Here is a 13,039-nt window from a genome sequence, read left to right as displayed (position 1 = left end):
TTTTGAAAATTCTTATTTGTAGTACAAGTGCAAGAAAGACAGTGCTATTCATTCACTTAGGTGCGAGGGAAAAAAAAAAGGGAAAACTAAAATTACAAATAGTTAAATATTGAACCTTCATCCAATTTCATCACCATGCGCGTACATTCTTAAGGTAGTATAAGTAATATATATTTCATTGAAGAGGATATTAATAACGTCTTTTACGTAATCAGTATTTTAATTCGTTCAAGTAATGCAATTACTCTAAACATGTAAATCATAACTTAAAACAAATCAAGTAAATATTTCATTAATATTAATTTAAAAAAGCCAACCATAATACTAGAAAATACTCATATAGGTCTTACCCAACAAGCAACACAGGCGTAAGCTCAATGTCAAACAAAAGTCGAGGTTAAAACAATAATTTCCCGAATTTTTTGAAAATCTTCGATTTTCTCAGTGTGAAGTTGAAAAATTTTTAATATACTACGTTTTGAAAACGGACTAAAAAGGATAAAATAATTTCTCTGAGCCTCATGAAGATCTAAAACCACATACAGATTCCAAACTTCTCACAGATAATCTTTCAAATATATATGATAGTGAATTTTGAATATTGCTATGAAAATACTTGTATGATTTAAAACGAAAAACGTGGGGCGCATGCAAGACAACTGTAAGAAGTGCAGAGAGGAGTTATCAATGAGAAAACTTGCATACCGTTTCCTATCATTTGCAGTGCAATAAAATTATTAGTTGAAATATCAATGGATCAATTATCTGTTGCTCGTGCTACTCGTTTTTCGTTTTAAATCTTACATGTATGCGGTTTTAAATCTTCATGAGGCTCAGAGAAATTATTTTATGCTTTAAAGTCCGTTTTGAAAACATAGTATATTAAAAATTTTTTATTTCTATAATTACTTGTCGTCAAATTAAATTTGAAAACCAAAAACTAATATTTGAAATTGAGACATCGACCGTGAAATATATTAAGATAGTTGTCGAGTGATGAGTATAGTGTCAGAAAATTCTAAAATTTTGAATACTTATTAAGGGTATTAACATACGATTACCATTAAAATTTGAAATCGATTGACTATCTCTAATTCGAGATATTGTAATCAACGTTTGGATTACTAACATTGCAAGCAATGAGAAGTATGCGTTTCCAGTCAGGTTTGTGTTTCGAATAGAAAAAACTAGTCAGAAACTTTTGAAAAACTAACAGAAAATTAATAATAAAACAAGTTACGTTTTGTATTAAAGTTCGAAAATTTAAGAATAAAAAATAATCAATAAACAAGCGTTTTTTAAATTTCTATTCACAATTATGTTCAATTAAATAAATGCATTCAGGCAGAAGTGGATGTAAGTAATCAAAAAAAGGATTTGGATGAATTTTGACCTCGGATCAGAGCGCTAATAGGTATATAAAATATCCGAGAAAATCGTTAAAAATGGTCTTTATTCAATTTTTTATGAAAATGTTTTAAAGTATTTGTGTGTACGTATAGATGAGTAGTGTATAGGTAAACTTCTCACGGGTACAGTATCAGACAAAAACAATGTCTCATTTTGATTATCAGCTAACCTACTTTTACCGCGCATATAGCTCATAACTTTTCGAATATTATAGCAGGACAACTACCTTGAATGCTTCCTGAAACGATTAAATGTCGACATTCGTTAAGTACTCCAATTTCGAAAATTAGAGTGAACTCAATAACGCCCTTTGTAATGGTAGTACCCGATATACCCTCATGCCTGTATATACCAATCTCGGCCGCTCGGAACCCGTGTACTTATAATTTAATTAGTTAATACATCTACATTATCATTATCATATACATCATCATCATCATCATATGTCAAGATATTTATTTCATGAAAACCGTAATTGTAATAAAAAAAATGATTCGGCTAGTTAAAATACATTGATATTTGACGCTTAATAAGAAAAAATTAAAAAAATGTTGGAAAATCCAAAAGTGCACACCTCAATCGCTCATTTTATTTTTAATCATTACTTTTATTCTTTTCTTTTAATTATAAATTTTTTATTCAACTTTTAAATTATTAATTTTATTTCTTATTTCCAGTTTATTTTATTATTATTTTTTTTTTACTCAACTATTACGCTAGTGCTGCTGCCAATAATTTATGAAGAGAAAAAATTAAAAAAATTAAATTTTGTAATAATAACAATAGTAAAAATAAAAATGGCAGCTAAATTTTTCGTGAAAAATCAGTTTTACGTTTTTTATTAATTACAATTAAATTAAAAGGATTTAGATAGTGATTTTCAATAGGGTTTTGTGATCAATAATACAAAGATAATAAAAAAGCAGGTTAGCACGATTAATTAATTCTATCTATCGAGAGTTATTTGGTTTACTAAGTTTTAGACAGGATTGATAACTCGTGTCACTGAGATTAAAATAATTTATTTTTAATTAATGGAATAATCAATCGACTTAATATTGGGTCGAAATTATTCTTTAATAGATTGTCTTTGTGTTAGTATACAATTTGATCCATTTTATTGTAATCAAAAGAGTGGAAAGATAATTTAATGTGAGTGAATGAGTCAAAAAAATAGATCGATCGTAAAGCACTCTCAGCGCTTTCTCGCCTAGGGTGTGCAAATTATATGAACGTAAGTTTATAAATTTTTCACGTAACTTTAAGGTAATAGATTCCGTACCCGATTAAAGAACTAGTACCCGATGACTCATGTATTTGTATATTTATATTTACTAAATTTTACTAAATATACACGGAGAAAAAAACATAGTAAAAATTACAATATTTTAGTAAAATTTACTAACAGATATGAATAAATACATTCTGTATTTTAATTATTACAAAACATTTAGTAAAATTTACTGATTAGTAATTATTACATAAAGAAATATTAAAAAATTATTATACGTAATGTATTTTTTGCTAACACGATTATATTATCTATAGATTAAATTCTACTATGTATGGATAAAATTAAAAGTTAGTGGGGATAGCATATACAAATATGTATTACAAGTTCAGAAACCTTTGTTCAAAGGAGACATCAGGCCGTCAGACATAGAAAAGAACTCCGCGCGGGAGATCAGGGTTCGAATCTCTGTTAAAACAAATGATTTTTAAAAAATAAAAATTGAAACCAACACCAATATAGATGACATAAATAACAATAATAGTCAAAATGATAGCAATAATAAAAAGTTAGAAGCTATTAAAAATTTAATTTTATTTATTTCTATTCTAATATAGTAAAATTTACTAAACAGGGTAGTAAAATTTACTAAATACAACTAAGAATTAATATACAATATAGTAGATTTTCCATAACCAGTATATAAGAAAATACTAAACGAGTTGTAAAATATACTTATCTGTTTATGAATTTTTCATAAGCGTTTCAAGATTACTATCTAAATTTAGTAATTATTCTCACATTTTTTAGTAAAATTTATTACATTTTTTCTCCGTGTAGATACACCAGTACATGGAGTGATCGAGTACTAGTTCCCTGATCGGATACTAGTTCTTTTACCTTATGTTTTATCAAATTTATAAATTTCATATTTATGAAAATAATTGTAAATGTTGATAATCGACTAATTGCGAAAATCACCATTATAAGAAATGACGGCAAGCCCAGGCTTGGTTGAGGCTGGGCCCAATACTTACTAAATCTGGGCCAAGCTAAAAGTTCAAGCCTGGCCCAAGCTTATTTCAGTATCGGGATGATAACTTCATGCCAAGCCCGACACTCTCTCGTGGTCCAATATCGAGTACCAGGATTGTACAGAGACTACATCTAAGTATTGGCCCAATATCGAGTGCCAGTATTGTACCAAGATTGTTGCTGAATAATAAAGCTCCTATTATTCTTACTTACTTGTTAAAAGTAAATTAAAAAAAAAGAAAAAAAAAATTTATCGGTAATCGTGTACGTGATGGTGATATATAAAGGTAATTTTGAACATAAAGAAATTGAGTAAATCAATGAAAATAATTTTTTTTTGCATTTGCTGGGTCTCGAACCTGGTCCTTCATGGCTGTTAGGCGTCTCTTATCCACTAGGTTGTGAGGCTATTTATCGAAGCCGGAGGTTTTAAAGTACTATATGTTATTTAGCTATCGTACAATTATAAGATACGTGAAATTTTAATATAACATAAAATCATGATATTTACTGCTTATTTTTATTTGAATTCAAATAAAAATAAAATTATTAGCGAACTCGAATAAATTTGATAGAAAATTGACTCATAATCCGAGACTAGCAAATCAAGGCTCGGTAGTCGGAGATTGTTTAACTCTTAGGCAAGTCTCGTCGTAAATAATTTTTTCCTACAAGGGCAACAGTTAATTTAAAATTTTGAATTTTCGCACACCTCTAATCAAAAATAATTAATAAAGTTCATGGAACATTGCAATCATAGCTTTTTCGATTTCGAAAATTATTTTTTAATTCTTAATTTGAAAGGAAAAAATATCATTTTATAATTATCGTTGATGAAATCTACTAAAAATGTGTAATTGTGTGGAATCAGGACTCACAACATTTATGAAAGTTCCAAGTGCTTAAACCTTAAAGATCTATAATTAAATTTTTTCCACGTGTTCAGCTACACGGCGGATTAAATTTTCTGTACGTGTTTTTATCCTTTAATACTAGATATCTATCCGAACCTTGCAATTAAAGTGTACAAAATTGATCAAAAAAAACATAAAATCAAGCTAATTTAAAAAAATAAATATTTTCTAATACATATAAATAATTTTGTATAATACCGTAAGCAGGACTATGATGATAGAAAGGTCTAACTAAGAGTTTAAAAATTTTTCAAACTCTTGTAATAGTGGAAAATCGGCATATTTTGTGTTATTTCAATACTTTTACGGTGTACAACAGCTCACTTAACATTTTGTTGCAAGTAGTTTGGACAGTATCCGCCTCCCTTTGCTAGTATAGTGTCTGGCTGAAGCCCACAACACTGTTTTACGCCGGCGCGTACTAGTAAGAGATGTATTCTAAGGCAAGAGTGCGTTAACATAGCCTTACGGACGAGTCCGTTAACGTACTTAGGACGAAACTACAAACATTATGGCAAATAGGCATATACCCTAAGTTTTGGTGGTTGACTTAAGAGTCAATACATAGACTAAAATGAAAAATATGTCATTTAGTGCAGTGTAGCACGAAACTGAAAAATAACAAACAATATCGCTAAATCAAGCATAATTTATATCTGTAGTATACAATTATGACTTACTAAATGGATTTTTAAAACTGAATGAAGATTCGACTGATTTTAATAACATCTATTCGCTAAAAATTGACTTCTGTATTGAAAGGTTGACAGATTGACAAATTTGAAAATATTTTTTTGCAAATAAAAATCAGTTGATATAGGGGAAAGAGGGGGGGGGGGGCAAAAGGGGGTAGGGTTGGCAAAACGGGGTACCCCCGAAATGTTATTAAAACAAAATTTTATATTTTAAATGGTCTTTAAACATTCTAAAATCACTTTTGTAAACATAATTGAGCGATCTTCAGAATTTTTTTTGCTAAACTTTTTCAAAAATCAATTGTAAATTGAAAAATATTAGTAACTTTTGTTTTATGGTAAAAACTATCAAAAACTTGTTTTTCTTCTTTTGTATCTAATAATAATGCAAAATATAATTTGTCTTCATGTATATTACTTGCAAAAAAGTTTAACAATCAAATTCATTTAAAATCTAGAAATTTTGTTTTTTATCTTTTTTATGGGGTACCCCATTTTGCCCACAAATATGAAATATTTTTTTTTTTTAACAGCAACTGAAAATTTTTTCTATTTACTTTGAATATCATTAAAAAAAAAAGATTAAATGTATTTTAGTCCTCGAAAACTTGGTATTTCTTTAAGTACCCCGTTTTGCCCCCCCCCCCTAATAGTTTCACATTAAATATATAAAAAAAAAGTACGTACATATAATAGCTTGAACTTTTGCTCGATCAAGTGCAGGTTTAACTGGTCTTTCAGTCGCTGTTCCCGCTCGACTCCATCTTTGCCCAGTGACAGAACATGTAGCAAGTTCAGTAGGGCTAAAAAGTATCGCTGCTAGTCCTCGTGTTAATTTTCTATAGTCGCTCCACTTCACTGCCTTTAATTGCTCTTCACAAACTGCAATTCCTTCTCCCAAGTGTACCTATGACAAGTATCAAAAATATGTCGTATTTTATTCAATAAATTAACCAGTGAATTTAGGTGAGTACAGTACATAACTTATACCAGTTTTCACACAAAAATGGACTTGACAATCAGATCATTTTTCATGTCCAAGTCGCAATCTTTGACATTTTTAAAACATCAGTTTTTTCTGTTCATGACTCAATTTGTAATTAATACAATTTATTTTTATTTTAAAAATATAACCGAAATAATATTGCTGAATAGCTTAAGTCATTAAAGAATTTTATTATATATAATTATTATAATTGTTCAGATTCATGATTTGAAATATTTAAAGATTCAAAGAAATAAAGGATACAATAATTCATTCAGTGGTTTTTATAAACTATCAAAAACTTTATTTACATTTATAATTTATTTTAGAAACTCCACAGACTGCACGATCAAGAATTGTTTCTTATTATTTTCATCTGGTTTATTTACTATATAAACAACTTGACTTACAAAAAGTCTGTACAATTAATGTTCAATGATTTTAATAATCACTCACAAACAGGATAGTTTTTAAAGTTTGAGAATTTATAAAAAAAGCTATTTAACTTTAATGTAACTATTAAATATAAAAAAAAATATGTATAATTTGTTTTCGATCAATTATAATGTTAAAAAGAAAAAAAATTAAATTTTTACCTGTATCTTAAAATATCGGAGTGAATTAAGTGTTCAATCGATTAATTTATAAGCGTAACCAGGCACTTTTATTCTACCCCTTTTGACCTACTTTTATAACTGTGAGTTATTACGAAAAAGTCTTTACCCCAACGAAAAATATTTTCCACAGTTAAATGATATAAAGAAACCTAAGGCAATATGAAACATCATATTTTTAGAAGGTATCCGGAAAATATAAGACATTATTTGTAAGAAAAAATAAAATTGCATTTCATTTGATAATGGTTTGTTACAGTTTATGAATGAAGATACGGTAAGTTTATCTATCCGGACAGTGAGACTAACTTTAAAATTTGAAGAAAAAAAATAGATTTTTTAAATCTCCCGAAAAATCTAATTTCCATTCTGACTGCCTGATGGCATTTTTTTATTTATAAAGAGTAAGTAAACCAAATTCAAACTGTTTTTAAATTGAAAAATATTCTAAGTATTCTCTAGTAAATAGAATAACGCATTTAAAATTGGTTAAATGAGGATTTTAATTTAAGCTAAGTTAAATAGCGTTTATTTCAAGTTTTGGTACCTGTTTATCATTCGTCGGTGATAATGAAATACTTATATTGAACTTTAATGATAACAAAGATAAACAAAATTTTCGAGAGTAAATCGATAAAGATTTTAATAAAAAAAAAAAACAAAATTGTAATCATATTTAAAAAATTTGGTAGTAATACTCGGACAGTCACGTAGTGGCTGTAGGTTGCTCGTTATTAAGAATAAAAAAATAATTTTTCCACTTTAATTAATATTTAGATGTACATTTTTTTTTTCAGTGAGGTTATACAGCTTTCATATAAGTTCTTGGTGAAAAAAATAATATTAAAGTCAAGTTATTAATTTTTTAGTGAATGTGATAACAAAATAAGCGATGAGACAAACAACAACATTGATAAGTCACTATCAAAAAAATATCTCTTAATAAACTTGCTATAATTTTTAAATAACCATCTTCATCTCAATACAAGAATTTTTTTTTATTATTTAAATTATAATTTTGTTTGTTTCGTTCTTTCTAAATATCATATTCATTTATATAAATCAGTCTACTTCATAGTAAAATTATTAATTTAAAAATATTTTTTTACAATAAAATCTAGTATTTGTTAAAAAATTTCTACTAAATTTTTACTCATAACGGGATTAACAAGCACATAGTTTAATAAATATGTACCACACGACTCCAATCATATCGATTAATTTTTATGATTGTAGCCATCAATTGTTCCAATTTTTTTTTTATTTGTCGCGATTATTTTATATTGCAGTTTAGCAAATTCTCTTATTAAATCCATTTATTAAGGTAAAGTTTTTTTCGTAAAATAAATATTGTTGAATAATAAATTGTAAATACATCGACAATTTTCTAATATCATTTCTACGAAGAATGAAATTTTCCCAATTTATATTAAAAACAATGGGATATCCTGTTCATCTTAATAGTAGTTCGAATCAAATAGGAATATTTAATTTTAAATGAATAATTTGATGTTTCGTAAATTCTAATCACATTCGCTGCACATCTTTAGTTATTTATTAAAACAAAAAATATTTCATTTTCAATTCACCACCTTGAATACATGTCTTTACGGTCCACCACATATCTTATCGTAGATTAGAACCATACCATGATTTCGGCTGATTTATAAATGATTTCAAAATTTTTGTTTAACATCTTGCTCGCTATTTTTATGGAAAAGTTGATTTTTAATTTTTAACTGTTCTAGAAAGATCAAACTATTGGCTAGAAGACAGAAAGAGCGACTTTATAAGATTTTTTTTTTTTTTTATTAAGTATAACGCATTTCTATGTACACTAAGAGAATAAAATAATTTTAAAAACAATGTATTTGTTACCTACAAAGAATGACATTATTATAAATTTTCAATCTAATATCTTATTGGTGTAAAAATGTGATATTTTCATTTTAAATGATTTTTGTAATCTTAAAGAAAAAAATGCGTTTCAACCACAATATAATGGGCTTGATTACAGAATTGTGTAAATAGATTTCGATTTTCTTATGTCAAAAAAATTATTCTTCGTGTTAGATGCGAATTAACAATGCAATAATTTTTATTGATTTACTTTTTCAGAAAATATTGTTTTTACAAAAATGATTTTTTTTTCACAATGTAAAGAATAATTAATTTTCTCTCTTGTTTAACCTAAAAGAAATCAATTGAGGCAAAAATATTTAACCCTTAGCGGCCACACAGTCTAAGACCTTCGAAATTGATACAAGCAACGACATTTGCCGGTAGACATGTTTGAGATGTGACTTCATTATATAGGAAGCTGAAAAACTGGTCACATATATGACCAGTTTTTATAACGCCATCTTTAAATTGACTGATAAAAATCATTAGAAACGTCGAAGAACTCTTTAACAAGCATGAAACAATCGGTTAGAAGTCTTAAAAACACCCATATATCTTGTAAAACTAGGTTTTTCAGCGTGGGGTAATGAGTTGCCCCATGTGGCCGCTAAGGATTAAAAAAGACAAGATACGGAAGCTGTAAAGATCGAAGGGCTAAATAACGTAAATTGGTGTCCTGGAGATTTCAAAGCTCGGAGACAGCGAGAAATTTCGAAGCTAGCCTATAAGGTCAACTGATTTATAAATTGAAATTCTATTAAATTTTCATAGAGCTAGATTAAACGATACGCTTCACATACTTTAATATTTTAAATTAAAATCAAGTTTTTTTTTATTCGAAATCAAATATAGAACATCAATACGGAGTTCGGATTACCAATTGGGTAATTATAGCTATAGTTAAATAGAGATTGTCATGAGAGAACTAAGCTAAACATATAGTTCTTCAGTAGATAACACTACCTAGCGCACGAAATTTCGATAAATATCTCTATAGTAGACCAATGAATGAGCTACCATATGATCGTGTCTGTGACTATAAGTGTTATTGCCTATTACGGAAGTCTTTTTGACTCTGGTACCTAGACGACTTTTATTAACTATTGTGATGTTAAGAGAATCCGTCGATCCTCATCTGTAGGTTGATGTTACAGGAATAGAATGCAGAGTATTTAAGTAGTATTGAATGCGATATCGATGATGCAATAGTGACATTAAAATTATCTACTAGAATCGCAAACATTTTGCTTAGAAAAAGGTGGAAAATCTAAGCGTGCACAACTCACTTGCTCATTCAATAGTAAGAAAAAAAGTGCTTTTGCTTATATTCAAAGTTAAAGCCGCGGTAATTTAATTATAAACTCAACCAAATTTCGACAGTCAATAGAATAAAAAAAAAGAAACATAGAGGCCCTGACAATACTCGCAATACAGATTAGAACAGAACGTATCTTTATTAAAAAAAAATAGATTTGGAAAATCCAAAAGCGCACACCTCGTACACTTATGTTATAATAATATAAATTATTAATTTTCTTATATTTGTAGGGAAAAAAATGGCGGACTTAGCATTGGTAAACATCATCAATTTTAAGTTTTTGATTGATAATAAATGAACAAAAAGGACTAGAGTAATGGTATTCAAAAGGCTTATATTCTACTAAAATCTAAAGCGATTGTGCAAAATTAAACTGATCAATTGAGTTATTCGACATCCCAATTGACGTTAAGCTAGTCTCATTTTAAAAAATTTTTGTCGCATTATAGGGGATTTAAATAAAATTTTATATTACACCCAAATTAGTCTTTACACGGAAAGAAAATTATGGAAATGGTTCGCATAATTTTGTGGAATTTCATCCTATACTAGTATAGGAATGACAACCATAAATTATGGGAGCAGTTTCTATAATTATAGGAATGTTACCCATAATTATAAGAATAGTTCCGATAATTATGGGAATGATACCCATACCATTATGGGAATGGTTCCTATAATTATAGGAATGGTTCTTATAATTTATGGGAATACTTCCTATAATATTATGGGAATCATTTCCATAATACATAGGAACGATTCCTATAAATTATGGGAACCATTCCTATAATATTATAGGAATGGTTCCCATAATAGTATGGGAACGATTCCCATAATATCATAGGAATCGTTCCTATGTATTATGGGAATGGTTCCCATAATGGTATAAGGATGGTTCCTATGATATATAGGAACCATTCCTATAATAGTATGGAAGTGGTTTATAAAATGGAAGTGGTTTATAAAATGAGTAGAAATGATTCAAGGTAAGAAAATCCGAACTTCACAACGAGTCTATTATAGAGCATAACTTCTCTCGCCATCACGCCCAAGATGTGTAAAAATAAAAATTGAGTTGGGTAACACTATGAATCAATAAATTTCAGAGCCCAGTTGATTTTGGAATCGATCCATCAAGAACATAAAAAGTTATCCGAAAAAAAACATTTTTGAAAAAAGTTTATTTTTGGAATATCTCTGAACGAACCCTATCGATCAAGCTCAATTTTTTTCAGCTTCAAGATATTTGCAAGCCGCGTCGAATGACACCTTGACGATCAAAATACTCAGGATAGCTTCCTAGAACCTCAAAACGTCAAGATCTCTTGGAAATTCGATTTTCGAAAATCGGACTGAAACCAATAACTTCCCGAATTTTTGAAAATTTGCAATTTTTTTAGCGGGAAATTAAAAAAAGATTTCATTATTGCAAAAGAAACAAAAATGACATCAGTTTTTATTGTCCTGATTAAGAAAAATGATTTAATCCATGCTGGGTGTACAACTATATATGAGATCTTGATGAAAAGCTATCTTTCCATGCTCATCTGAGTAGGGTGGCTGAAAAGGCAGGCAAAACAATAGCGAACCTGTCGAGGATCATGCTGAATACGAGTGGCCCAAGGTACGCTAAGCGGCGAGTACTCCTTAGTAGAGTTCACTCTATCCTACTGTACGACGCAGAAGTCCTTGCTCATAAATTGGAACACGAAATATATAGGCGTAAGCTTGCATCCATCCAAAGAAGAACCGTCCTTGTATGTATCGGACAGGGTCGAAAGCTGCGGTACTTGCCCTAGCAAGGACAACACCTATCGATCTCATGGCCCAGGAATGAAAAAGGCGACTCAGACAGCGAGAAGCAGGAAATCTTGACAGCAACGTGCAGAATGCTGCAAAAGAGCACTCGATCGCAGAATGGTCGCGCAGGTGCTGGGCACATCACAAGGGCGATGGACAGCGAGGCTTATACCTTCTCTAGAAGAGTGGCTTAAGTGTAGCCACGGAGCAGTAGACTACCTTACCCAGTTTCTTACCGGGCACGATCAGTGCGATGAGCACCTGCACGAAATGAGGCACAAAAAAAGCCTATGCAGCGTCTATTGTATGACTCACATTGACAATACTAAGCATACGTTTTTTGAGTGCAAACGGTGGTCTGCCGAGAGACAACGAGCGTGGAAGACATTTCGGCAAACATCCAGCCCGGACACCGTTGTTGGAGCTATAATAAAATCCGAAGAAACGTGGAGTGCGATGATGAGCTACACCAAGGCCGTCATAACAACTAAAAAAATCGAAGAGGGCTACCAGTAACATGATAAGCGCTCAATAGCGTACCTAGAGCTAGGCTGAAGTAATGCGCGAGCGGTTTCCGGCCTAGCCTCCCTCTGCCCATGGTGAGGGACCGAAGAGAGAAGATTGTTTTTACTGGATAAACATTCCATTTAATCAACACAACTTAATTCTTGAAATTTCCCTTCGTTGGTGTCTTATGAAAATTTTTTAACCTCTCTCCAAAAAAAAAAAAAAAAAAAATGTATAAAATTTCATTTGTATTAGATAAGAATTGTAAACGCTATGACGATGACAAGACCAGTTATGATCATAGGGTGTGCAAGTACGTTTAAAACTTCAAAAGTAATAAAAGAAATACTCTTAAAATATAAAATAGTTGTGAAATTTATAAATTATTTTGTTCACAGTACAATATAACTGACGGAATTGAATTTTAATGGAAAATGCCTGTTATCAGGAATGAAAACCAAATTTTCTGAATTTTTTGATCCCATCTAAACTTTCAAGGCTATCAAATTATCGGAAGAAATAGTCAAAGCGTAAAGTGTAAGGTCAAAAATTAAAGCTTTAAGATACGTTTTACAGATATTGTCCATGAGTTTTACTTTTAATGCTATACAAATTTATCAGTGAATAA

General features: G+C 29.7%; 1 protein-coding gene across 1 annotated transcript in view; it reads right to left on the bottom strand.

Moving 5' to 3' along the window:
* LOC103577582 (sex determination protein fruitless) overlaps positions 1-13,039 on the bottom strand; it is an 88,584-nt gene that overhangs the window by 31,566 nt on the left and 43,979 nt on the right. The window contains exon 7 of the mRNA XM_008558282.3: positions 5,973-6,192. Coding sequence (XP_008556504.1) covers positions 5,973-6,192 — 220 coding nt within the window. The remainder of the gene's footprint in view (positions 1-5,972; positions 6,193-13,039) is intronic.

This window comes from Microplitis demolitor, chromosome 5 (genome assembly GCF_026212275.2).
Source record: "Microplitis demolitor isolate Queensland-Clemson2020A chromosome 5, iyMicDemo2.1a, whole genome shotgun sequence".
NCBI classification, from domain to species: domain Eukaryota; kingdom Metazoa; phylum Arthropoda; class Insecta; order Hymenoptera; family Braconidae; genus Microplitis; species Microplitis demolitor.
Note: the sequence above shows the minus strand (reverse complement) of the source record. Positions and strands in the feature narration are given on the sequence as shown.